The 27,937-nt window shown below is 41.1% G+C and overlaps 1 protein-coding gene across 7 annotated transcripts in view; it reads right to left on the reverse strand.

Moving 5' to 3' along the window:
• Positions 1-643: 643 nt before the first annotated feature.
• Positions 644-27,937, reverse strand: part of WASHC2C (WASH complex subunit 2C) — a 37,782-nt gene continuing 10,488 nt past the window's right edge. For 2 of the 7 annotated variants that reach the window (XM_074874825.1, XM_074874832.1), the window contains 19 exons: positions 26,709-26,781; positions 25,854-25,910; positions 23,663-23,821; positions 22,936-23,069; positions 21,371-21,463; positions 20,754-20,858; positions 19,302-19,418; positions 17,705-17,868; positions 17,162-17,273; positions 16,043-16,228; positions 14,812-14,994; positions 12,362-12,490; positions 12,084-12,179; positions 10,898-11,017; positions 9,239-9,301; positions 8,348-8,560; positions 5,104-5,715; positions 4,341-4,515; positions 644-1,130 (listed from right to left, as the gene is read on the reverse strand). In XM_074874825.1, the coding sequence (XP_074730926.1) occupies positions 994-1,130; positions 4,341-4,515; positions 5,104-5,715; positions 8,348-8,560; positions 9,239-9,301; positions 10,898-11,017; positions 12,084-12,179; positions 12,362-12,490; positions 14,812-14,994; positions 16,043-16,228; positions 17,162-17,273; positions 17,705-17,868; positions 19,302-19,418; positions 20,754-20,858; positions 21,371-21,463; positions 22,936-23,069; positions 23,663-23,821; positions 25,854-25,910; positions 26,709-26,781 (2,928 nt within the window). In that variant the 3' untranslated portion in view covers positions 644-993. The remainder of the gene's footprint in view (positions 1,131-4,340; positions 4,516-5,103; positions 5,716-8,347; positions 8,561-9,238; positions 9,302-10,897; positions 11,018-12,083; positions 12,180-12,361; positions 12,491-14,811; positions 14,995-16,042; positions 16,229-17,161; positions 17,274-17,704; positions 17,869-19,301; positions 19,419-20,753; positions 20,859-21,370; positions 21,464-22,935; positions 23,070-23,662; positions 23,822-25,853; positions 25,911-26,708; positions 26,782-27,937) is intronic. The other 5 variants (XM_074874829.1, XM_074874826.1, XM_074874830.1 and 2 more) reach the window with 5 other exon arrangements.

The raw sequence follows: 27,937 nt of genomic DNA on the forward strand, positions 1-27,937 counted from the left end.
CCAGAAGAACAATCTAGAAAATACAGGAAGCAAGAAGGTTAAGCCAAATGCATCAGACAGTTAAAGGGATTCCACAAAATAGCGACCTCCTGAAAACAGCCTACAATGTGTTATGGATGAGAAAGGAAATCAGACAGCATGCCTTTGGGCACAAGCGAGGCTCTGCACTAAGGTATGTGCATAGGCTTGTTAACCTGGAAGTGACCAAGCGTGCTCACTACAGGTGGACTTCTTGGGAAGTGTTATTTGCAAAACTCTGGTAAATCCAGGCAGGTGAAAAATCTCACTTGAACAGAAGACAATCCTGGGTTTCTGTTGTTTTTCTGAAGCACTGTGTGCTCATCTGTTACACACTCTTTCTGGCAGAGAAGTTTTAACCATTTGTTATTTTTATAGACTACATTAGCTGCCAATATGAAATATCTAGCTCTACCTGGTGTCAAGTCCTGCTCTAAGATTTGTTAACTGCTTAATTACATAAGAGAAGCTGTACCTGGTAACAGAACCCAGCCTCATCCTAGTGTTAGCTTAGTAGATCAGCAGCTGACCCAGACAAGGCATGGTAATGGTTTTGGTTGTTTTCAAGTCATGATGCAGACCTCCTTAGCAAGCAGTAAAGAGGAAAGAGAGACATACAGACAGATCTGGTTTAACAGACTCCATTTACTATTTATCAATTCTTTTCTCTATAGATCTGTTCAATAAAACAAACTATACTTTGTATAATAGATTACTTCATCGCAGGTATTGCACAAGCTATATTCATCTGGGCACCATGGAAACAAGATAGCAGGAGGTTACTGTCTTTTTTAAAAAATATATCATTTAGCACAATTAGACCCAACACAAGAGAATACTAACCATTTAAAATGGGTAATCTCATTTAAATATCCACAGCCATCTCATTTCAGTTCTACTGGATTAAGGAATCCAGAGTATTAGTACTAGACGGGGCATAAGGAAAGCCTCCTTTCTGCAACACACTCCCCTTGGCTACTGGCTTCCAAAAGCATTCAGTGGGTCATCAAATGTGCTCAGTGTCTTGCTTTCAGATTTTGCTTCTGAGGCTGCTTGGGAAGATCTGCTTTTGGGAGTGGGTATCTTGACTTGGCTGCTAGAGAAGATATCATCTAAAGGGGAAAAAAAAAAAAAAAAAAAAAGACATTTTAATGTGAAGTGACTGCCAAACAGAAGTAACATTGTACATAAGTCTCCAGCACACAGCAGTGACTGCCAAGGACATTCTGTGATAAACAAATGCTTTCCTGCTGCTTGCGATTCTAGATGCATTTGTAAGGACATACGTGGGAGCTGTTAGCTGTAAGTCAAATTAAGAATATTTTTTCTTCTCAGTAGAGCAGCACAATACTTGTATTTTATAACATGTGCAAGCTCTCATAAGTTTTTGAGAAGTACTAATAAATTAAACCTCCACAATAAATTCCATCATGCAAGTGCCAGATAACGTGCCTCTTATCTAGAACATTAGCATCTGAGAAACCCGAGAGATCCAAGAGCTGTGAAGCTGTTGCCAAAGAAAATCAGAAGGGGAAAAATGGTACTTGCTAGCAACTACTGTTGCGACATCCACTAGCCATACCAGTCTTTAATCCACAGCTCAATAAGAACACAGCATAAATCACTTGAGAACAGAGCACAGCTAAGATGCAAGGAGGCAGACAGCTACAACTGCCATCCTGCTGAATATTCAGAAAGTCTGTCTACAGTCCTGAATCAAGATCTCCCACCACCTTCCTCAAAACATGTAGTTCTGTTATGAATAACTAGGGCCACAGAGTAGGAAAAATATCATGTTGCTATTAAGACAGAGTTCTCTCCTGAAGGATAACAACAGGTACAAATGAAACCCTCCAACCCAGATACCCTGTGCCAGCAGCAGAGCTCACAGACCTGCAGTTCTTGCTGTGGCTAGCGCTGCTTGTGTTTAGTACTGTGCTCATATAAAAGGGATGAAGCTGCTACCATACAATATGCTGAAGCGTTGCCCTGAGGTTTCCTGGGTACACACAACAGCATATCTCTTCCTATACACTAAAGTTTTAAATTTAGGATACTCAGATCATGCAACTGGATGAGGGAATAAAAAAAAAATTTACAAGACTGAGGTATGTGGATCATTAGTGAGTCACAAGGCCAGTATAAGTAGCACATAGCTGGTCTTGAACCCCTGTTAAGAAAACACAGGTCTTATACAGAGGTTAATAGTCATTTACTGGTCCAGAGTATAAAAACCAGTATTTCAGCCATGTATGCTAACCTTGAGCAGAGGCCAAGCATAAAGTGGCCTATCACAGTATGCTTGCCTTTCTCTTCTAGCTACTTCCATTCCAGCACGTCTGCTACTGTGCTTATCATAGGGATTACACAGGAATAATCCAGGACAGCATTTCAGCACAAGAGCAGTTTAGAAAGGCAGTAAAAGAGAGTAATCCCCTACTGGCATCACTCCAAAGCAAGCAGCTATCCCATGGACTGACTTCACAGCAGAGGGAAAGTACAGTGAGTACCATAAGCAGTAGAGGTATCACTCCAATTTTATAACAAGGCTTAAGGAATAGAAAATTTTTGGCCATGGAAAACAGTATTTGTCAGTGTACAAGAAAGCTCAGTCACCATTCTGCAGACAGGCAGAGGTGACACCAAGATGTTTGTGTCATCAGCCATCACTGAGGAGGCTAGGAGGATAAAGACCTGCAAGAGTTTTTCTAATACTGCCACCACAAGCCTAACACAAATGTAGTAAATAGTACCTAGAAGCTGTGGTAGGACAAAAGAAAGCATCCTGCAGCCTCCACCCACCCCCCAAACTGCACCCACTTACTGTTTTATTTGCAGCAGAAAGGATCTCCTAAGACAACAATATACAGCCCTGATAAAGTGCTACTATGATCACTTAAGCCAACCCTTAACCTGAAGCACAGGCAAGTGCCAGTTCTACTACTTTATAGCCAGCAGGGCATTCTCACCTTCTCTAGACTCCTGTTGGTGTTCTGGAGCTCCATAGCTTTGAGCACTAAGAAGTTGCATACCTATGGCTGCACCACAAAACAGTCAACACTCTAGAGGAAGATGAAGTCTATCAGACACAGGGTGCTGTAGATACTATAGGTATCAAGATCAGATGTGACATCAAACAACCAAGCTCTAGCACCAGAGTAGATGTCAAAAGTGGAAGTGCAAACAACAGGTTCTGTCATGGCTAATTTTCCAGAATACTTTCAAGTGGTACTCTACAACTACTTTTCAACACGAGGCCCAGATTTTTGTCCTGAAACATCTGGAAGGGGTAGGTGTTTGGAAAATTCTTTCATTTGCTATAGGCTACATGAAAAAATGTACATGGTTAAAATATTTTAATCATCCAATACATATTTCAAATACCTTGCCTGCAAACATTTAAGTCTTATTTCTTATATCAATTGAGAAGGTTTTGAAATCTCAAGATATTAATTCTCTGGCAGGTTTTCTAACACATTTACAGACTCGAACCAAGTCATTCCATCAGGCTGGAATGCTTAATAGCAGTCCAAGCAAAACAGTGATAAGTCAGATTAAATTTGAATAGTTTAGAAAGAATGAAGACTGACAAGAATCAAAGCTAGAGGAGAAGGGAATTTTTTGTCTCAGAGGAAAAAAAAATAAATGCAATCCCAAAGAAGAGCTATAAACATGAAGTGGTTGAGAACAGACACAGACAGGGATCAAATGACTTTTAATACCTGCACTGATGAAGAACAAAAAAGGAGCATGCTTTGCATCATTTCACATTACTATGTGCTTTTTCAACAAATTATACAGAGCAAACTTTTGCTTTCAGGTGTAGTATTTGTAAATTGTTAAGGGTATACATGGACATAAAAAAACCATCTTATGACCTCCAAGGAAGTCAACACAATAGTGAAGGTGGGGTGGGAAGAGATGCTGATTTCTTCATATCAGCGATTCATCTGAAAGTACGATACAAAAAGCTGTGCAAATTGAAACAAAGAATGTATCTCAGAGCCATAACAAGGTGAGATTAGTTTCTTACTCCAGACAGGAGACATTTTATAATTCCAACAGGTGAGAAAATCCTTACAGGAATTAAACTATTAATTCCCTCAGAAGAATTTTAAGCACTCTCCTAAATCATTTAAATGCTGTGCTAGTTCTACAAATCCAGGAAGTTCTCATCCAAGGCTGGAATTCAAAGATGACCAGAGATTTCAGAGCAGTTGAAAAGTTAAAAGAAAGCAAAAAGTTCTAAAAACATCTCCAATGAATGCAACTCAGGACAATAATATAATTATGAGATTAGTCGCAATACATTAGACACTTACCCATATCATCATCAAATATGGATTTTTGTTCCACTTTTTTCTTGGTCTTCTTTTCTTTTGGTTTTACAGTGAGATCCGCAAAAATATCAATGTTATCATCAAACAGGTTAGTCTCTGGCATTTTCTCTTTTGTTTTGTTCATTGGTTTAATTGCCTCAGTAGCAAATATATCATCCTTGGAGCAAAGCATAGAGAGATCATCAATACACAACACACTTCAAGAGAATAGTCAAATTACCTGTACACAGCAGCTGAGATGTTTAGAAGACTGACAGCCGTGAGCTTCTCAAACCTGAGAAGTTTGAGTCCCTTCTCCCCATAGAGGGCTCAGAAGTGCTTTAGTATGGGATTGTGCACAGGTCAAGTACACCACACAGAGGCTTGTATCAGCTGCCCAGCCTGCCAACTTTATTCCTTTTTTAAAAGACTTATTTGAGCTGCTGTGCATTGAACAGACAGCTAACAGGTAAGAACCAAATACTTTATTACTCTGAAAAAGGTCATAATCATAGGTATGTTGTCACAGCACATACAGTGACATGCCTGCTCTGTGTTAAGGCTCCACCTTTTAATCCACTTTTGCTAATAAGGGGGTGAACAACCAAAGGAAGGGTTTTCATTGCCCAGCAGCAGAGTATGATTGACAGTTTATTTCATTACCTATCCGGCACACCCCATCCTCCATTAAGCCTGTGCCTAAGTAGAGGGGTCTGCATAAGGCCCTGGGGATCAAAAACGCCAAGGTTACAGGCTTAACCATTACCTCAAAGATATCTTGGGCAGTAGGGTCAACAGTTTGTCGGACAGCAGATTTCAACTCCTTTCTTCCAGTTTTCTGACAGGTGAAGAGAGAGTCTTCTTCTTCCTCCAAAAAAGGTATAGGGCTGCTTTTTGTTGAAGATTTTTGCTGTACGGGCTGGAAGAGATCACTGCTGTCCTGATCACCCAGAACAGATATATCAGGCTTTTTCTCCCTGCCGTTGATGGGTTTGTTTGCCACACTGTCTGGCATTCCCTCCTTTAACTTTGATTGTGCAGCTGGTCTGGATGTTGAGCTGCTTGCAAAAATGTCTTCTGATTCAAAGAGATCATCCCCTTGGTCTGCAGATTCAGGAGGAAGGAGTGAGTTCATCCCAGCAGACAAAACACTGCTATGAGCTGGCAGTGACAAGCCAGAGAGAAAGCCATTTTCTGTGGACTCTGCTTCAGTAGCAAGAGGTTCCTTTATGTTCACTACTGCTGACATCTGTTTTGGTAGAGAGAATTGTGATTCTTTAGCACTGTCTACATCCTCACTCTCTTCAGACTCTTGGGCAGCTAGACGGCGGGCCATTCTGCTAGGTGGTCTTCGTTTTCCTGTAACCTTGATCCTGGTCTGCAAGAAAGGAGTAAAAGCAGAGCAGGATTATACAAAAGTGTCCTGGTTCAGCTAGGATAGGGTTAAGTGTCCCCAGCAGTGGGGGGAAGCTCTAGCCGGGTTATTCAATACCATGCTGACATCACCTCCTGGCGCCCAAGCGCTGGAGCGTGAACACACGTGTTATGCCATCTCTCTCCTCTCACTGCTGTATTGGTACATATCTTGCTCTGTTCATTGTTATTACTGTTACTGTTGTTGTTTGTTTTGTTGCTGTTGTGCTGTTGTATTAAACCTCTCCTTATCTCAGCCCTGGGGCTTTGTATTTCACTCCCTTTGTGGGGGAGGGGCAGCGGCCACGTGGTCTCAGACCCCGGCAGGACCTAAACCACCACAAAAAGGAAAAAACCCTACACTTCACAGAAGACAGGTTAGGATTCCTGTTATGTTTCCTTGCAGCACTTTGCCTGCCTTCACAACACTGCAATTAACATGCATTACCCATTTCATACTGGCACACTGAAACTGAATTAACTACAAGTTCTGCTCACAGCTCTGGTTTAAGTAACTTAAGCAGCTACATGTACATTTAAACAAATTCTCAGCTGGGATTCTTGACCACAGAATGCTGAGCAGACACTGATTTAGGTTATAGGGAGAAGCAGCAGGATTCATCATCAGCTTAGCATCATCCATCCTCCCCATTTTTCAGAAAGGGGAAAGATGGACAAGGGGGATATACAAGCTTCGAGTAGTCTGCAGCAAGATTCAGAAAAATAACCCAGGACTTCTGATTTGCTGCCCTCTGGCCATTCCACAGCAGGTGGAATTGGGGTACAAAAGCAACAGCACTCACAAGTGGAGAGTCACAACACAGGTCAACAAGCCACTCTAGCCCTTCGGCTTTAGGTAATACCTTAGTCAGTCTGACAGCTTGCTAATCCAGGGGCTTCTGCAGTGCAGTTAATTCTGTCCAAGCCATGACTAATTATGTTTTCCATTTAATTTCATTTTATGCATAGCCTGCTGCAGTTCATTCCTCTGCTGCTTTTAAAGAAGCCACCCTGCAAGGTTCCATTATAGGCTGTACCATATCTCATAGGGACAGGAGTATTCACACAGGTAGGAAACAGATCAGTACAACCTCCAGTTCCCTTTTGTTAATTGCTGTGTTGAAGTAGAAGGACAATCTGGATGGATATGCCGTAACACACCTTAGAGGACCCATGTGCTTTTGTTAGAATCATTGCAGAAGCACATCTGCCTTCAGAGTGTGGGGCTGTATTGATCAGAACATGGCTGAAAAAACAGGAAAATTATGATAGAAGAGAGATGCACTTGAAAAAAACCTGATCCCTGCTTCATACACTGTTCTTTGAAAGGACAGCCAGAATGCTGGGTAGATTGCTTTGTTACAGACTTTGGAAAAAAGTATATTTGGCTGAATATATTTACTTGAAAGGTCCAAGCAGCAATGACATGCCAAAATTAAAACATGTAACCTGAGCCACAAAACACATTCACTATAGTTTCTGAGATGCTTCTTCTCAGATTACTACTGTAAACAAACACGCATCATCACTATGATAAAATGAACATTCAAGGTTGACCACATGCAGCTATAGGAGCTGTACTCTTTTGCAAGCCTATCTATTTAAAAATATCATGATAGAGGGTTTTGTCTGTTGTGCAGGACATGCTGCTATTGGAAACAACTATGCCTACATGGTAATGCATCAGTCTGATGTACGAGCTTCAAACCCATTTGACACTAAGGGGTCATGTCAGCCATTGTGGTGACAGCTGCTGCATCTTCCCAAGTCATCTCTGCTATTTGTTTAGTAATGAACAGACTCAGCAGAATTAAGGAAAGAAAGAATCAAAGTTAAGATCCTAAGTTATCTATTCAAATAGCTCCTCTCAGGAAACCCAAGAGCTTTATAAAATCATAAGCACCCAGAATAAATCTTAACTACATGGTTCAAGCTTTTTATTTTTAAAAGAAACACTAAATCTTTAATTAGAATATGCCTTTTGCAGTCCATAAAGTAAAAAGGTATGAATAAAAACCAAGTGAGTCAGGAGGCAGAGATCTGCCATGTCAAAAGCTGTAATACTTTTTTGCTTTCGGTTTTTTTTTTTTTTTTTCTTTAAAAACAAAGTTTTTGTTTGAAAAAGAATTGGGAGTGACAGTTCAGGACAACATGACATTTTTATCTACAGAGGAGGTAAAGGTCAACTTACAGCAGTGATGTGTTCTTGATACCTTGCCACAGCAGCTGTCCATAACGTAATTTTTAGTTAGCCTAGAGAGATGCCTTTTTTGTGGTTTTCAGGTTGGCATCTCCTGGGACAGGACAAGTCGTTATACTAAAATACCTTCAACCTATAGGGAAGACCACTGTATTTGGGGAATGTACACATGTACCTTAAAAAGGCACAGAATTAGGCATGTGCATAAGCCCCTCACAGAGCTAAGAATGTAGTAGGCTTAACTTTCTCTTCAGTGGTCCACAGAAGTGAGGGGATTAGATTTCCACACCTCCACTTAGATTCAGACAGACCACCTGCCTACCAAATCACAAATTCCTGCATGAATACAGACTGTGTTTTTAATCCCCCTTGCTATCTTCCTAAATACCAAGGTTACCTTATTGGCGCTGTGCAAGGTATCCGCTTGCATAGGCTGATCAAAGCTTACACCTAGTTCTTCATTGTTTCCTGCAGCAGAGAAGGCTTCGCTGTTCTGTACGTCCTTGGGCTCATGCAACGGAGTGTCCAGAACGGGTAAGGGGGACTTTACATTGGAGACCTTTGGCATTGCACCAGGTAGTAAGGCTGCAGGGTTAATAGCTAAGTTAGCCTACAAAACAGAGAAACAAAAACATACATACAAAGAGATCACATTAATACTGCTCCAGAGCAGGCACAGCTCCAGAACAGCAGCAAGAACTAGCGTATGTAGGCATTCAAGCTCTACCTTCTCACACCTATGCACTTCTGCATCATCCACATCCTCTGTCTCATTAAGTCTCAACACTATTATTCTGTATAAGAGCTTCAGGAACAGCATGGCCACATTATGTCAGACCAAACACCTGTATAGCTCAGTATCCTGTCTGACGACAACAATGGTTCTGATGTTAAGAGCTATACTGTGATATAGACAGTTATTAGGTATTTCATGTCATAACCAAGGGACATAACCAAAACCCCAAATCCCTAAAAGTCTCTGAACATACCCCTCAGAGTCTCTAAACATACTTAAAATAGTGCTGAGAAAAACAGCAGGTCGAAGAGGAGCCCACCCTCTGCCCCCCAAATAGAGTAAATACTGCTTGTCAGAGTCAGGTCTGAAATGGGAAGGGGGAAATAAAATGAAACATGCAATACAGAAAAGGTAATACAAAATACACCATCTGAAAAAAAAAATTGCAAGAGAAAGGTAAGAAAGTAAAAAGATTTTATTTCAGGGAAAGCCATCAGTGAGGCAAGGAAGATTTTTTTTTTTGAAAGTCAAAATGCCAGTAAAGTTAATTACTTGTAGCTTTCCAATCCGAGATGAGGGCTCTTTGGTTTTAATGGGAACAGGACCTGTAGATTTCTGCACAGAATTACACTGGATTAAACAAGTGGACAAGTTATCAACTAGACCATAGTTTGCATTTTAATACATCTATAGCTCACTGCTTACTAATTTCTTATGAAGATACCTTGTTATCACCACATTCTACCACCAGAACTACAGTCATTCAATTTCAGCTTCAGTTCCCCACATGCCATAGACCCATCATTAACACATTTCATTCCACCCTTTTTCTACACAATATTATACTTCTGCCATAGTAACCCAACAACTTCCATCTTCTCCAGGTCACACACAACACCAGTCAAACCAAACTGTGACAGCTACTCTCCCTCCTTGCTTATTCCCTCCCCTAAGACCCTCTGAAGCCATGTTGCCAGATCATGATATAACTATTCTCTTTGTGACTGGCTCTAATAGTGCCACAGACTTCAATGAAGTCCACACAGAAGCCAAGAGGGCTACAAAATTGTACCTCTCAGCCTACAAGAAAAGCAGCTTCAGAGAAGTACGCAGTCCTCTGTGGAAAGCAGGCCATCAGTGCCAGAAATAAGACTAGACTAGAAGAACAAGAGTAGCTGTTTGGTCTGAAGACTTGAGTCAATTCTAGGTCTCAGGGATGAACCAAATCAGCTAAGGTGCTCTTCCCAGGGCTTGTTCTCCACAAGTTTGTAGTCTACACGTTTCTGTGAGTTAGGCTGTACTGCTGTTGGTGTGACTGGGCAGTCAGAGCTCCTTCAGATAGGTTGAAGTTAACTGAGGGTTTGCAAGGCTTAGGACACTGGTTTTGGGGAGTCTTGATAGCATGACAGAGGAATCCTAGTGTCTGAGATCATCGTTCTCCACTTAAATGCATCTGGTGTTCAGATGAACCTCAGACAAGCTAAGATCATTCCTATACCAGGCTGTCAAAAAATGGAAGACAAGCATCCTTCTACACTTCAAGGAATACTTCACCATAAGGGAAGACAGGCTAATTACTAGCCCTACAGACTTGCTCTGTATTCCTCAGCCCAGGGGAGAAAAAACAACACCCACCCCCCACAATGAAAAGCTCATCTCCTACAGATGGAAATGCAACAAGCAGCTCTGGTGAGGCACAACCCAGAATTTAGATCCAGACTGCTTCTCCTAGAGACCCTTGGTTCTGCAAAAATAAGGACAGGAGTCTTGTTTGCTCATCATAAAGTCTCTAAGGTAAGATTCTCAACAGCCACAGATTTGTGCTGCATGCCCTGATCTTTTTTCTGAGAAAGCCTACCTATACTTTAAAGATCACATTAATTCCAACAGACACTGGCACTTCAGAGAAGAATGAACAACAACCCATTTTCAATCCAAATGGACCTGAGGTGTAGTTCTTCACTGCCTTGTAACTTTGCCCTTATAAGTGTGTGGGCAATGAATAAAACACTGTATCAATAGCATTTAAACTTCTTGCTAGTAACAATGCACCTGCTGATAAGCAGACTCAAGTTTGGCCATGTATTGCCACTTTGCAGTGAGTGAATCCAGGCATTAGTTTTGATCTTTTCCGAGAGACTGACTTAAAACAAAATGATACATCTCCTTTTTCTTTGCATGCTGTTCAAGGCACAAGATTTAAGTACTTACCTCTGTAGTTACTGCCTTCAGAGCTTCATCTTGTTTGGCACTTAAAGCACTTTCTAGAAGGTTACTGCTCTCCAAGGAAGAGCCAGTACTGGCCTTAAGTGTTTTCTTCTCAGCTATTTTCTGAAAACATTAAGAGCACAAGTCAACATGAATAAGGTAAAAATCATGGTCTGCAGATCAAAAAAAAAAAAGCAAAACTTTTGAAAATCTTGCTTCTATCTGAAAAGAAAACTAGCCACATCTTTTGACTCTGCAATGCATAATAGGCATTGCCTTTTGGCTCTGCAATGACAAGGGCCTTGCACTCCTCCATTCCTTTAGCCTATCTCAACCTTTGCTGTCTATGCTAATGATAAATAATAAGAGTTTCAATAAACTTCAAAATGCATACATATTTCCTCATGCACAGGACAGCAGGGAAAATAAAAGCACAAGGCTAGCTAAGGAACACTGCTATTTTTATGTTTTCAAGCAAATAGGCTCCATATATATCTGCCAAGTGCTAATTACTTAAAACCACCCCTTCCACAGTCCTCAAAGAAACCTTTTCTAGAAACTGTTGCCAGTTTTCTAGCCTAACTTCCAGCTACAGACATGAAAATAGACTAAAGTAAAAGTTGGCTTCAATTTAAATAAGCTAAATACATTTAGAGTAGCAGTTTAGAATGCATGTTAGGACTTTGACCTCAGACCACCTGTAATGCCATCTAGTTCATTATTGCAGCTGCTCACCCTCTGAAAAATCCAGTGATCACACAGATTTTAATACCACATTCATAACCTTAAATCAAACCAACCTGCAGAGACTTTAATTACATGAGTCATAGAGCAAGGCTCACCAGTCACGCATGAACTACAGAGTAATATTAGCAACTCAGACAATAAAACAATTAAACAATACACTCTACTACTCTGCTATCTGCTCAAGTGTGTTCTCTTACACCAAAGTCAGTCCCAGTGATACACAAAAGGAAAAAGAATCTAATACTCTCATCCCAGCTTTGGGAGACCTAATGCATCTGTTTGTTCCCTATGTCTTCAGGGTCACAATGGCCATTTCTATTCTCTCAAAGAGATCTGAGAAGTCACTTCATTTCTTATGGGAATACATATGGAAGAAATCCCTTTCCATACACTTCTTTCCAATGTCTTTTACGTAAGCCATTTGCAGTAGAGGAACAGATACCGGAAGATTTGTTTTAGCTGTACTGAAGAGATCATCCTCATCATCATCCCCAAAAAGCCCTCCTCCAGATGATGGCTTCAGGATACGGTTTGCAGACTAAAAAGACAAAGGATAAAGAAAAGATGTGTCACAGATCACAAGCACATCTCCTTTGGCACACAATGCCTGAACTCATATGCACATTTGGCCCTCCCCGGAAATCACTGACTTCTAACCTGTGTTCAAACAAGGAACACCAGTAGGCTGCACACTTCAAAGACTGTTTCTAAATAACTCACCATTGACTTCTTGGGGCTGGCAAAGAGGTCGACGTCTGGATCATTGTCCTTCTGAAGTTTTTGACTGAAGAGGAGCTCTTCATCCTGAAAGACTCCAGTGCTTTTGGGACGAGTACTTTTCTCGGAAGCCTGAAGGAGAGGAGAAAGGTTCACAGTGAGAAACTCCCCCCCTTAAGGAGGTTATTTGCCTAGTGATAAGGCAGGTTACAATTCACCTGAGGCTAAACTACGACCCTGGTAACAAAAATTCAACCTTAACTGCCAGTTAAATATTTTACTTTGACCAAATTTGCAAAACTTACAATGTAAATATTTGTATTCACAGTTCAGTTTGATGAGAAGACATTAACCAAAATGTATCTGTGTCTGCTGACCTGAGATCCAGCCACTACTTTTTACCTGTAAAGCTTCCTTAGAAGGAAAAAAAAAAAAGTTTTCAGTATGTTATCATGAGTGTACGGTAAGGTTTATATTTCAGTAAGACTTTTATGTCTTGATTTTTTCAGTTGAGGGTGCAGGACTGAGAAATGAGAAGAAGAGAATCTGATTAATTATTTTCCTAAGCTACCTTTTTAAAGAAGAATAAAATAAAATAAAAAAATCAAAACCCAAAGTTGAAGGCCTGTAAAGCTATTATTGTTGCTAGATTCCCTGTTCCCCTCCCGTTAAAGCAAACACACCCCCACAATGAAGAACAGAACGTATTGTCTGCCTTTGGCAAGAACTTGTGCTTTCAAATTTGCTGATGGGGGGAAGGTTAACAGTCATACATATCACCTTACCAACCCTCCACCATCTTGCAAGCCAATCAGTATCAGCTCCTTGGACACCAAAACTAATGCCTTTCTATGATCATGGTCACTGTATGCACCCAGGTTTGACTTTCAAAAGGCAAAGGCCCCACTGAACGTCTAGGTAAAGGCCAGTATCCATGTTTCACCACCCAGATGTTTCTTCAGGACCTATACAAATGAAAGGATGCCTCTTAAGAGCATGTCCAGTAGCATAACATCAGACAAAATCCAAGCAGCAGGAGCAGCAGTCATAAGAACAAAGCCTGATTCTCCCCTTCCTAGTCCAAATCTCCAAGAGTCCTAAAGGGCTGCTTAGCAAAGCTAGTTTCCAGTACACCATTTCTGGTCCATACACCCTGTCCTATAATTTTTATTACTGCTCTATTCTCAGTCTCTGTGCACCAGCTTTAATTTTATATCAAAAGCCAGGTCACATTTTTAGAGCGCTAGAACTGCTGTTTATGCTCAGACACATGAAAACCTAATGCACATCTAGAAGTGCCCACACATGAAACACGTATTAAGCTGAGACAAGCAAGGAAAATAGTAGCACCTTTCAGATTTGTCTATCAAAAAGGTTAAGTTCCTAAATCACCTATTCTGATTTTTGCATGAATATGCATTTCATCACCTTAATCACTTCATGACTGTTATATGCTGATAGCTGAGTGCTTTGAAGGAAAGATCTGAAAAAATTCACAGATGAAAAAAACCACAGGACAGATGTGGCTTCTTGCAACCATCTCACAATGTGCCCCCCCCCCCCCAGCCAAACACAGGATAGATTCACAACAAGTAAATAAACACTCGAGCTAACAATCCATTTTAATTCAGAAGCAGCAATAAACAAGGGTTTTTCTCTAAGAGCCATCTATTTCATTCAGCTCCAGGGACTTCTAAATAAAGTGTGTATAGCCTTTAGGGTTGACAACTTACTTTACATGGTCACACCAGGATGATGAAACCTTGTGGCATACGGTACTACACAGTATGTACTTTTTGACATGACTTCAAGTTAACAGAAAAAAATTTGGTACATCTGCATTAAGCAGAAACAAGAACATTGCCATGGATTCAAGGATGTTGCTGCTGAAGATTCAAAGTCTACCTCTTGATAGTATATGTTATATCAGGTAGGCCAGACAGCAAGAATATGGCAACTGGAGGCTTTTTTAAAAAACCGAACACACATACTTGAAAAACAGAAGTAAACATAGAATTAAGATTCTTGCTGAAGCTAAGTCTGCAGGCATATATCCACCAAGCAAACTACAACACTATAGAGAAAATAAAGGGATAAACCACAAGGTTTCAAATTCCACATCTTTCAAATTCCTAGTACCTCTGACCTTGAGGGGTAACTGCAGAATCAGTTTTGTAGAGCAAACATCAAGCACCAAACATCTGTACAGAATTTCTTTTCATACTAGCATGCAGCAAAATGCTTTTGAGTTAGTGGGATGGAAAAATTTACAAAGGGATTCAGGATCATGGGGAAGAGCAGGAATAATTTCTCACCCAAGAATCTGGAAGTTTAGAAACAGAAAAATTGGCCTCCATAACACAAAGAGAAGGAAGGGTAAAAACAAAACCTTGCCTAGAATAGTAGAGGTAGAAATACTATTTCCTAGTGTTCAAGAACTTCCCTAGACTCACCACACCAATATCTATCTGTGCATTTTTAATGCCATCATCATCTTCCAGTCTCTCCTCTTCCTCCTCCTCAAACAAGCTTAACACTTTCTTAGCTTGGGTCTTGACATCTTTCTCCAGAGCTGGTGGCGATGTTGCAAACAGATCTGAACTGCTGGCTGGCTCTGAAGATGTTGCTGCAAAAGGCTCCACCAAAAAAAAAATAAAATTAACACATCAACTTGTTACTTAGTTCAGGTTTGCTCAAAAAGCCACTAAGCTTTCTCGATTAAATGCCAGCAGTAGTCAGAGTTCCGCAATCCATTACCAAGCAGGCAACTATATTCAACTCCTTTTTCCTAAGCAGACAGAATAGCAACATGCAGATTAGCAAGAGATGGTAGATAAAGAAGAGAATACACTTTACGGCTCTGAAGGGAACACAAATTTCCTCCTGTACCCTACACTGTAGCACTGTTGATAAGCAGCTTCCTGCATAAGGTTTCCTCTTCATCCATATGTCAGGCTGCATGTACACCAGAAGGCTGCATTAAGCAGCTTTGCCATTACCTCTGAGGTACCTAGTTCATGCAAGTTGGGATTCTTTGGAGTGCACCGCACTACCCGAACCTTGAATGCACTCAAGAAAGTGCAAAGCATGATAACTACTCTGGAAATTCATCAGCTGGTAATTCTCCAACGATCACTCAGTAAAACCATGCCCAAGATTAAGTTCTGCTGAAGCTTCTTCAATAATATACTCAATACACATCAATACTGTTCTGTAACAGTATTGCCCAGGAGAAATTCACAATCCTGAAAGCCCCAGCTACCAACACCGTTTATAACTCAGACAGCATGTTGCAACAAAGTTACTGAGCTTGAAGCAAAGCCTACACATTAATATAGGCTATCTTTTAAGGGAAAGATCTGTTCATGTGAATGAAGATTACCCAACCCACTCCGGAAGAAAAATGAAACACATTCCCCACCCAACCTCCCCCGCCCCCAGAAAAACCCCAAACAATTCCCTCATGTAAGTCAGTTGGAAAACAGCTTTTAAATGCCATTTAATCAATTTTCTGTTTGACTGACAAGTGATTTTGCTAAATGGAGATAGTTATTCTCTCTTTGGCAATAGAAGAGGCAATCTAGAAAAAGAATTCTGTCCCAGAGCAGCACTGTTAGATTGTGGTTTTTTTTTTTTTAACGGAACCTTTACCAAACTTCAGATTAACGTAAGAGAATCCCTCACTTTTTCCTTTGTTTGCTGCCCTGCAACATCTGTCCCTCTATGCACAGGAACTGCTCCAGGCTCTTCTAAACACCACAATGTATCTTCTACCTGCTTAGGCTTTGCTGCTCTGTCTGGTAAATCTTCATTTTCCTCCTTTTCTTCTTCATTAAAGAAAGGTGGTGCTCGCGCTGGTTTCACTTTCTCCTGCAAAATTAAGAGAATGTTGGCAACACAAAATTGGTGGGTATAAGAAGCATACGCTGCTGTGGGACAGCAGAGTCATTCTGCCTTCTGCAGGGATCTAGGACACTGGCAACATGCTTGACTTCTCCTACTTTCCTCCCATGGGATATTCTAGTTTGTGACTTTTGATTTCTAGTATTACAGGCTCAGTCTGGTTGAAGAGTGCTAGGAAGCAGTTGCAAGCTTAGAGGAAATGCCCTGGGAATCTTGTCTGCTTGGTGCAGTTTCCTGTGACTGCCAGCAGCTAGACTGTGGCTTGCCTGTCTCTCTCTCTATTCCCAAGCCTATTATCTTTATGGGCTATGACAACTGTTTTCCTGGTAAGCAGAAAGGCAAGGCATGGGGGTGGGCGGCACACACACACATGTACAGGAATTCCTGCTACTAATACAGCTGCATTAAGCTTTTGCAACTCCTACTCTCAATTCCAAAGCACAATCAGACAGGTAGTAAGCTATGGGCTAAGCTTGTAAGATAGAGGACAGCACAAGCACCCTCAACAGAGGACCAGTAAGAAGCCTGTAGACACATCTGAATCAGCTTGGGTTGAGGTGACACTAAGGGTGAAGCCTTAGCTTTACAGTCAGCAGTAAGCTGTTTGCTCCTTTTAATGGTATTTCATGGTTGAGAGCTCTCAAAACGTCCTTAGGGAGGGCTTTTAGCATAAATCAATCCAAATTTAGGGTTAGTGGTAAAGAAAATTTTGAAATCTATTAGGCTGATGGTAGTAAGAAGTTTTACATGTAAGAGTTCAGTCTGCCCTGTTCCCATTCCCAATTTGCTAGAACTACCATTGTCTAAAGCAAGTTAGACTTAAAGGCAGTACCTAACAAGGAAGGCAGACTATAAAAAGACTAAGTGTTCCACATTAGTTTTAAAAGAAAGGGGAGGTACCACTGCAGCCTTCGCAGCTGAAGAAAGTAACGTTGATTGGGAGCTGAAGAATGAGTCTCCATTAATAGCATCATCTTCAAACAACAGCGATACCTTCTGTGGCTTTCTTTGGCTGTGATGAGAGAGGAGAAAGTGGAAGAGTTTCAGAGGCCATGCCTTGCATCTGTTTAAAAGTATCACTTAGGCCCATCATTTGCAGCAAGTCACCCCAGATACAAGACTCTGCTTCCCCACTGTCTCAACAATTCTATCACGCTCCCTTGTTGCAGAAGTGAAGATAAAGAGCCATCAAGAGGATTTTACATGGCAGGCATGGAAACAGATTGTGCCCAGTTCAGTGGTGGCAAGGAGAATGATCCACCACAGATACAAAAAGGTAAAAGTGCCCAGCCTTGCCCATTCCCACTCATACACCTCTGCTTCCACCTCAGCAGCAGTAGCAAGGGACATTTGCAATACACCTGGGTCTGTCATGTTTTGAGGGCACTGCTGAGGCAGTTCTGAAAAAATGCCACCCCCTCCACCCCACCCCAACACCGTCACCTCTCTTTAGTGATTGCAAATAAATCCTCCTCATCCTCTTCCTCAAAGAGGCTCGTCTTCTTCACAGCTTTAGCCTGACTGATAGTGCTAGCTGATTTTGGAGGGTCCTCTTTTCCATCATCTTCAGAAGGAAGTTTAGCTGGCTTGGAGACATCCCAGTGTTCCTTAAAAATAAGGAGCCCTTAAGTTTTCTTTTGCCTTGGTCATAGCCATTTTCCCATCTTCTTTATAAGCAAAAACACTTCAGCATCTTGGCAGTCCTTGCATTGGTCTACTAGTTTATTTTCCTGCCTTTGTGTTAGCCACTGTAATGTGACATTGTTCAGGCTTTACAGAGGGCCTGGCAACCTTCTGGCATATAGTATTTGCCCAGCAAAACAGGGTACACACACTTTACTATTATAGTTGCTCCTGACAACTGAGGTCAGTGTCAACTGCAGTCACAGGAGTAAGGTCACCTAGTAGAACCTGATTTGAGACACTCAAATAATTAGCATGTTTGATATATGGGGAAAAAAACAAAAAAACAAAACAAAAAACCCAAAGAAAAACCACATCACCAACACCCAAGACACCTTATTACTAGAGCATGCACAATTCTACACTTCTTACTTCCTCAACTTTCAACCACAGTACCTTCCTTTTTTCCCCCCTCTGGAGCTAGCATTTAAGCAAGCCTACCCACTGAACAAGTCAAAAGTCTACCTTAGAAGGAAACGTTTCTGGGGTTGGGAGAGTTTTCTGACTTGTCTGTTTTCTTATTTCCAGCATTTCAAGTGGTTTGCCCAGTTTCCCCCCCGTTTGACCCCCTTCTGAAAGGGATTACAGGCATGCTGAAGTATGAACTTGGTTTATTCTACATTAAGATAAAAATGCATTTAAAAATATTACTAGTATTTACTAAACAAGCAACTACAGGACAGGTAATAAAAATCAAGTCTACAAAAAAGAGTAATTTTCTAAGAAGAGTCTGGATCCTATTCATGCGAGTTAATTCAGAGACTTTCCAGACAAGTTTTTAACTTACTTAGTGTCTCTGGCTTTCATTTAAGATGCAGCACAACACCTAATCCATCCCTAAAAGAGGGCTGCTGTCTGGGAAGCCTAGTTATTTGTTTCATTTTTCCCATCCCTAGATTTAAAAAAACCCACCAAACAAAAAAACCACGACCAAACACCACCACACAGAAAAATCCCACCCCAAAAACCCAAAACAAAGAAAAACTCATCATGTATCTATCTAGAACTGCTACGCTTCCCTTACAGAAATTAAAGCAGTAGGAGCAAACTTATTTTTCCCTTTTGGTATTTTTGAAGTCAGATTTTTTGGCAACAGCCTCCATTTGTTACCAGTCTTTCTATAAATTACATTGAAAATATCGATTTTCTGTTTCACGCATCTTCTATTACCTAGATCCTGAGATAATTTGGGCCAAGAATCAGCTTCCTCAGCTGCAAGCAAGTCACAGGATTTGGGTATGCATGGCATGTAGACACAGCAGAGTTTGACTGTGGTTCCTGTCTCAACATTTTTATGCTTTGACCAGCATAAAGTATAGTAACCCCTTTCAATGAAATCTTACTCCCATCCCAGTACCTCCTCATCACTGCTGAACAATAAACTGGAGGCTTTCTTGAGTGGCTCTGACTGTTTTGCTTTCTCTTCTGGGGGTTTTTCCTGTTGCTTCTTGGCAGGTACTACACCAAAGAAATCCTTAAAATAAATTTAAAAAAAAAAAAATCAAAAGCCAAAGCCACAATGAAAAGTTCATTGACAAGTCATCAGCATGTAAGACTGTTGCCATCCACTTCTTAGATGAGGATAGGGAAATGGTGTTTTATGAACCCTTTTTGAAGACAATTTTAAGTGTGATACAGTATTCCGGTACAGGGAATTCTATGCACACAGCATTTGATAGACCAGAAACTTGTAAGCACACAGCTTGGTTTTTGCCCAGATTCTCCACCATAAGGCTTGATCCGCAGCCAAAAACCACCACACAGCAATTCTGTTGCACAGCAGCTAACACAATGGGGCACTGTTTCTACATCCACATAATGAAATAGAGAATGAATCCTGTTCTGAGAGGACAGGCAACAGTCAAGCTGAACCACCGGCACTGGGCAAGAACCAAGACTTTTCACCTGAAGACACTCATGCAGATTATTATATAGGCATCAGAATATACAACAGTGTACGTTGACTTCACCACCTAACACCTAATTATGCTTTTCTCCACTCAACTTGAACTTCAGTTCCATAACACAACCTTCATGGCAGACACCATTACAGCATGCTTCACTATCCTGACAGTTGTGTCTGAACAGCTCCTGTTCATAAAGGCGAGCTGGAAGCAGCCCCCTCTTGAACAGGAAAGCTTTATCTTCAGTTTACCTAAGTCCCCTATCTGACAGCTCTGAGCAGGCCTCCTATTTGCCTCAGGTTAAGGGTAAGTTAACTCACCCTGAAGGCTGCAGGCCCAGAGTTGAAAGCTCTTTGGAGAGTGTGTGGGAGGGAGAAGAGGGTAAAAAAAAAAAAAAAAATTATAAGAAAAGCACACAAATTCTATTTTGTTAAGTTTCTTGCATAAACTGTGCTCTGATCTCAGTTTCTGCACTAGCAGCTGCATTTCTTAAACACTGAAAAGAAAGAAAAAAGGAATTCATCAGCCATGACAAGAGAAGCAAGAAGTCATCCGTGTGGCTAGGTACCACAGACCGGGATAAAACAGCTTCTTGAAGCTCATACCTGTACTACTGCTCAGCATTCTCTAGTCCTATCAAAGGGATAACAACCTTCACATTTAGATCCAGAGATGATATGCACTGACTACAAAATACTAAAAAGACATCAAGAACTTGCAAGAGTCCCTGCTACCATTCTCCACAATGCTGTCCACATGCTCAGAACTGCTACACAATGCAAGATTGATTTAGTGCTCCATTTACAAGCTTAGCATTGGAAACTTCCAAATATTTCCAGCTGCCTTTGCAACAGGCTGTGCAGGAGGGTTCCCATACACAGGTTGTATCAGGAAGTGGTACTTACCTCTTCATCATCATCAAATAAGGAGAGCGGAGCTTTTGTCACGGACTTGCTGGTGGGGAGAGATGTAGCTTTGGACTTCACAGTTTTACTTGATGAAAACAAATCCTGTGCAAACCAAAGAAATGTCACATTGCAAAGCAATGCTATACATTTAAGAACTGTAAATGGGACATTCATATTTTTCTTTTTAAAAAAAGTGTTTAGTGTGCATGTGAAGTAGGGAAAGATTGCCTTACTCCGATGTACCAATCACCTGCAACTCCACAGGGATTTTCCTCAGCTTTGCAGAGTAATTGCTAGCTGTAGGCCAAGGACAAAGAAACATATGCAGTCTTTTGTGATTCTTGCTCTCGATTTGCTGATCTCCCCTCTTCAGGCTTTCAATTTATGCCTGTGTGTATACCACACAAGTTTAACTCTCTGAAGACAGGGAAAAGGTTCCCAGAGTTTTCACTCTTGGAGCAAGAAGGAACTTTCAGGATGGCTAGGAATAGATGCATGGATGTCAGAGTTCCCACTCCTACAGACAATAAGGAGTCCCCAGATACAAGTGGACTGAAATCAGGGTGACTCAGATCCCAAGGATTTCTGTATAGATTTATTAAAGAGATACTCACTTCAGAATCCTCCTCATCAGAGAAGAGGCCCCTCTGTTTCCTTGGAGGTTTTTCAGATAAAGGCTTGAAGTCCTCACCTGCAGATGCTTGACTCTTTAGGACAAACACACTGCATCAGCACCCATTTAGATTCAGTAAGGGCAGGCACATCACACGACCCTTTCTAAGAGGCATGCTGCTGGCACTGTCCCAGCAATTGAAGGGACTGAACACAATCTTGTCACCTATGAGCTGAAGTCCAAAATTCATGTGCTGAGTTCCTCACATGCAGCCAGAGCTATGCACAAGTGACTTGCAGGTCTTACCACAGGCCTCCCACCACCATCCTTCTCAGCAGAAAAATGTATGCAGTGACTCATGGTAGGCACCCTCGTGAGTTAAACAAAAAATGTTTCTTTTAACAAGCTGTGTTCCGTAAAGGAAGAGGGCAGTTTGTGCCATTTCCTGCATTAGCACAGCACAGCCCAGGCCTGCCACCAGCTATATCGCCATTAAAGTCAGAATGATTCCAGACCCAATACTCCAGCAAGCCTGGAGTATAAAACTGCCCTCACTTCCTGACAGAGCAGGAGTGGTGCTGCTAAATCAGTTTTCATCCTCTCCTCCAGGAAATCCAAGTGCTATGAGATCAGAGCAATGGCATTGGATGACCTCCTACCACCACCCGCGCTCCATTGACCATGGATACTTTTGCACTGCACCAGAAATAGAAGCTGGCTTTGGCCCTTGTGCTCAGGTGGCTTCTCATAAGGCAATATGGAGGAAGTCCTACAGCAATTTGCATTAGACATCCCCAGCGCAGCACACTTCTCAGTCCAGGGAGGGGAAGAGTCACTGTAGCTCATTAGTTCAAATACTCTTTGGACAGCAAATACGTATAAAATGAGTATATACAATCTCTGCCATAGAAACAAGGAGCATTACTACTTTCCTCAAAACACTGCTCTGAAAATGAAGACGAAGTGGGCATTAGGAGGCTCTCATAACTCTGCACATGTGTCCTCAGGACAGCTTTTAGAGCTTTCTACAACTTCTGAAAAACAGCTTTTTAAACACTCCAAGTATTGTATATAATTATGTAAAACTCTGACATCCACCTTCCTCTCCCACAATACATACAAGCGATGGGTTACCAGTTACTATCAGTACTGGTACCATGGGTTACCTGTTGCTGTCAGTGGTTGGTCTGAGTGCAGACACAATCTCTGCAGCACAGAACTGTGACACCAAAAGTTCTTAAGGCAGGCTGATTTCATTTCAGAAATGAACTTCATAAACATTTTTTATTAACAGAGGCTTCTCATTTTGTTCTCATTTCAATCCTGCCTTAATAAGATTCTTCCAATCACTTCCCACACAAGAAAAACCGCAAATAAACCCAAAGTTTGAGAGGCAAAAGGCATTTAAGAACCCCTGAGGCACCTGGGTCATGGAAGACCCTATGAATCTAGTCCTATTTCACAAATATGGCACTTCCATAGTGTTGCACATGGAAAGACTACTTCAGCTGCAGTAATAGCTTTTTCCTAAAACCTTAGCCATACAATCCATTTATATGCCATTACCTTTTTTTCCATGACTGTCTCCCTGTGGCTTTCTGTTTCTTTAGTTGTGCCAGCAACCACAGGAGGAATGGCAGGTTTTTCCTTGAATAAGTCACCTTCTTCATCATCATCAAACAGGTCAGCTGTGGACTTGACTGCATTAAGACACAAACAAATGGGGAATGACGAGAACAGAATGGCCACTACTGGACAAGAGAAGATACCAGAGTCTCAAAAGATACCATGCTCCCTTTTTAACGACCAGCATCAGGAGTGTTTAAGAGAAAAAGCTAGACAAGCTCTCAAAGTGAAGCACCACTTACCTGAGAGCACTGGTGACAGAGACTGCAGTCAACAAGCACTGGAGTAGTCAGTTGGCACCTCTAAAGGCAGTGTTTTGTATTGGCTTGGCACCTTTAAAGGCCTAGAGCCTGCCAATAGGGAGTGTTGGGCACAAGGATTCAAGGCTGTGTGAATAAAGTCTGTACCATTCCCCTGATTCAAGTCTAGATACTGCCCTAGAAGTAGAAGGAGCATCCTAAAAGAGGAGTCAGTGGAGAGAATGTACAAATAAACCAGTCCCACAGTACTCTGAGGAAAAGAAATTACAACAACAAAAAACCCCCACAAAACCCCAAGCAGAAGTAGCAGTGATGCAGGTTTGAATTTTGTAACTCACTGGTTCCTATCTGTTTGAATTTTGATGACCTTTAGTGTTTAATCTGCCACTGCACATGTATAGAGGTACCTGAATCTGGAGGCTTTTTAGTGGCTCCCACAAAGAAGTCATCATCGTCGTCAAACAGAACAACTTTTCCAGGCTGTTTAGGAGTTCTCTCTGTGCTCTGTGCTACAGATTTCTTGTCTTTTTCCACAATTACAGTGGAACTAAACACGTCTCCTCCTCCTGCAGGTCAGATGGAGAAAAAAACCACAGCCCATACAGAGATCATTGCCAGAGTTACTGAAAAGCTGAACTTGTGCCATAGTAAGTAGAGCAAGGCAGTTTCCATCACAGCAACTGTTAATGCACTCCTCAACAATGATGCATCAAAAGCATTAGGTAGAAACTTCCTGATAAAGCCAAGTTACAGACAGAGAGCTCCTCACTCTCACTGCAATCACTCTTCCTTGAACCTGCTCATCTCCCCTAGGAACAGCAGCCAGGTTCTGTGTTAAAGCTAGAAGACCCAGCAGTCCCACACTGTTGCTCCTATGGACTTCTGAAACCAGAATCCTACTTTACTAACTAGTAAGCCACACCACTGTGGTCAAATGAAAGTGGGAAGGTGCTTGAGGAGAGGGAAGGACAGGTGACTGACTTCTCCCAAGGAGCTTCATTTGTCATGCAAGACCACTAGCAGTACTGTAGTATGAGGCTAAGTTTGGTCCTAAGATTCCTGCATACTTCGAAAATGGCAGTGACCAACTAGAGTAAGCTGGTAACAACTGTTTCTTCTACATCTGGGGTGAAAATTTCCGACTTCAGTGATACATGCATGTTGATCGATTGTCTGCAAACACTTTTGGCATTTTTGGTAAAAACTGGCAGCCTGGCTCTAAGCCTGTCTTTTTGCTTCTTATGTATAGATGCTTGGAAATGGTGGGGAAAAGAAAAAGACTTTAACTGAAAGTTTGGCAGAAAGTAGAACAACTGCTATTTGGTTAAAAGTCAGCAGACTGCATGAATTTTGACCAGCACAGCAGAAGCTTATTATAAAAAAAGTGTATCAATTAGAAAGTGCCACAGGATTGACAGGAATACAGCCCTAGAGTTTTATTAATTATTAAACATTCTCAAGTTCCTAAACCAACTGTTCACTGGAAATGTGTTCATCAAGAAATTCTGAATAGCAAAGGAGTCTCAATCTTGGTTTTTCTCTGGTGACTTTAGCCTGTCTACAAGTTACTGAGAGGGAGCAACTGAAGACTTTGAATAAGTGCTACATATAACTTAATTCAATTAACTGATGAACTAGAACAGGAGACTGTTAAAATGATGGGTAATTCATTGCTTATGCAACAGTACTTCCAAGAATGAGGTTTTCTTTATCTGTTGCTCTATCTGCTGTTTTAAATTTTGCTACCAAGTCTTAAATTATGTAGAACGACCATTGCTGATATATTTCTTTGATCCTGGAGTAAAAAGGCTGTATTTATGTATGTTCTACTCTAAAAATCATGCTGACTGAGGGCTCAGTTAACTGAAGCCATAGTCTAAAAATAGGCCTTTCTTAATGAAGGGCAAAACTTAATTCTGATAACTCAATCAGGTGAAGTTCCTATACAGAGACAGAAATCAAAGTCAGTTGATTTAAAGAGACTGGTGACATGTTTCTTTTCATTGCTCAGCTGGAAGTCTGACATGGAACAGGGATCTTAGTATAATTTTTTTTTTTTTTAAGCTCTGAGTTATAGATCTGGTCCTTCCACATGTATGCAGATCCTCCTAACCAAAACCGGAGAAACAAGATTGGTCTTATTTACCTATGCCACAAAAACATAGGAACTTGAGGTTTAAACTGTTCTTCTGCTAACCCAAGGAAATATGATCAAATCTGAAAGATCAAAATGCACTTCCTTCTCAGAGTATAGAGGGAAGCTGTGACTGCATGCGTTGCAGACTTAAGCTGTACAGTATCAGCCAAAGTAACACACATCCTTGAAAGTCCATAGCACAACACTGGAAGCTGACAGCTCCTAATATCTGCCATCAATAATATCTACCTTCAGAGTGCCTACAGAATCTTGATTATCCATAAAGCATGCTGCAGTTTAGGCTTAGCATGGTAGAAGCACCTGCATTTGTCGCTAAGCATATGATCAAGCAATGCTGTGCTGCTGTATTTGGATAGTTTTCTTCTTTAAAACCTCCCCAGCAGGTTTTAAAGAATGGAGCATTTTGTGCATGAAGCAATCTGCTATTGAGTAAATCATACCTGGGAACAGAGATACTGCACCTGCAGGAACTTTCTTTAAGGACTTTGTAGAGGATGCTGAAACCATAGGAAGTACAATACAAATGGATGCACTTGTTTTATGCTGTCAAAGCATTCAGAACTCAACCATAGAAATAGGAATCCAAGAAGTCTTCTGAGCTCCATCTTTTTTTCCCTCAATAGCTCAGAACTCTTTAGACATTCTCCTTGAACTTGTTTTTTTGCAGATATATATAACAGTCTAGCTATTTTTCCTCCATTAAAACTCCACAAAACAGCTCTACTCAACTGAACCTTATAAACATGATTTACATTTACAGATAGCATTATTTACAAGAGTTCACATTCACACACTCAAAACCACTTCAATACAATACCCTTAAAACAAAAAGGCTTAGGCTCCCAATCAGTATCTGAAAATTCAAATACAATGCTTCAGTAAAAGCTGCTGCAGTACAGAATGTGTACTCAAACTCCTTAAGGGTCTAGATATGCAGCTAATGGGAAACTCAGATGTGCATTAATCTGCAAGAAGAAATCTTTACTCCACTCAAACCCACAACTGGATTCTGTGAAGTACTCTTCAGCAGCAGGAACTCAGTGCAGAGAGCTCTGCCAATGTCAGTAAGGACATCCTTTCAGCTCCAGGAGAGTAGGTGTGTGTAAGAGGTCATAGTGAACAAACACATTTAAAATTCAAGGGAAACACAGCTGTTCTCTATTAAGGCTAGGGAGAAGAGACTTGCCAACAACTGGTACTCCAGACTTTCTAGTTTGGAAACAAAACAGTCTAGCTGCTAGTGGTGATAAATCCCAGCATAGACAGGACTATAGGAGGCAACAATTGGTTCTTACCTTCACTTATTGGGACCTGCTCCTCTCTTTGTTTTGATTCTTCTCCTTTTGGTGATTCAGCAAAAAGATCGCTCTGATTGTAGATGAAAATGCAAAGGGGAAGGGTGGGAAGTGGTGAATTTGTTTTTCGTAGCAAAAGACAGTTGCTGATTTTTCCATGTAGAATATCCACTTCTAAGCCAAGACAGAGGAGTTAACCACCACTCCCTTCTCAAAAGGATGTCTGCACATATAGACTTAAACCTAGGTACCCAAGCATTAACATGAGTGCATACATTCAGAAGAGTAATTTTCTGTCTTCTAAAATTTAATTTACACTGATTATCAGTCTGTTTACTGCAAAGAAGGAATGACATTTTATTTGCACATCTTCAAGGGTTTACACTAATTAATCTACAGCTGTTTGTCCTGATTACACTCTTCTAAGCTTTCCTATTGAAGCTTATACAGTAAGGTTTGAAGGAATGATTCAGGTCAGGACAAGCATAAAAATACTCCTGAACTTCACACGGTTAATGAATGATTAATATTGTTGCTAACGAGATGCTAAGACACCAGTATGGTGCAGAGATATACACTATAGCTCAAAAGTATCGCAGGACACTCCCACAAAAGTCCTTGTGTTCAGGTTGCACTTGCCTGTGCCGATCCTCCCTAAGAATCACAGTCTAGATCTCCAGGAAGCCTCCAGATCTTGTGAGTACTGACCACTTAATTTCTTGAAAGCCTCCCTCTTATGGGAAGTTGAGTATTAGAGGCTGTCTACCTGGAGACTCAAAATGCACAGTCTTGTATAAAGCTTTGTGGAAAGAACGCAGCAATATTTAGGAAAGAGTGGGAGAGTGCAGGGCTGCAGAAGGGATGTCAGTGATTAATTGCACGTTTCTCAGCTACTATTTGCCTGTTGACCTACTGTGGCTGCCTTCTGGTAGAGCAAGGCCTCCTCCATTGCACAGGGTAAGTGAAGATAAGTTACCCTTCCTAGATGATTAACTTTCAGGTAACAGAAAACCAAGAACAAGTGTATGCAGGCAGGCAACAATCACAGACAAACCTGCTTGGTGGTCCTATGTCTACAGTATGAGGAAAGTCTTGTCAATAAGTAACCAAGAGGCTCTAATGATAGCTTCATCTGAATTTCCACTGACACAAGCTGGCTTGCACTACTGGATTACTTATTTTTATTTTTTAAAGCTGTTTGCTGCCACTTAAAAAGAAGGCACGTTAAT

Source organism: Strix uralensis, chromosome 7 (assembly GCF_047716275.1).
Source record: "Strix uralensis isolate ZFMK-TIS-50842 chromosome 7, bStrUra1, whole genome shotgun sequence".
NCBI classification, from domain to species: Eukaryota; Metazoa; Chordata; class Aves; order Strigiformes; family Strigidae; genus Strix; species Strix uralensis.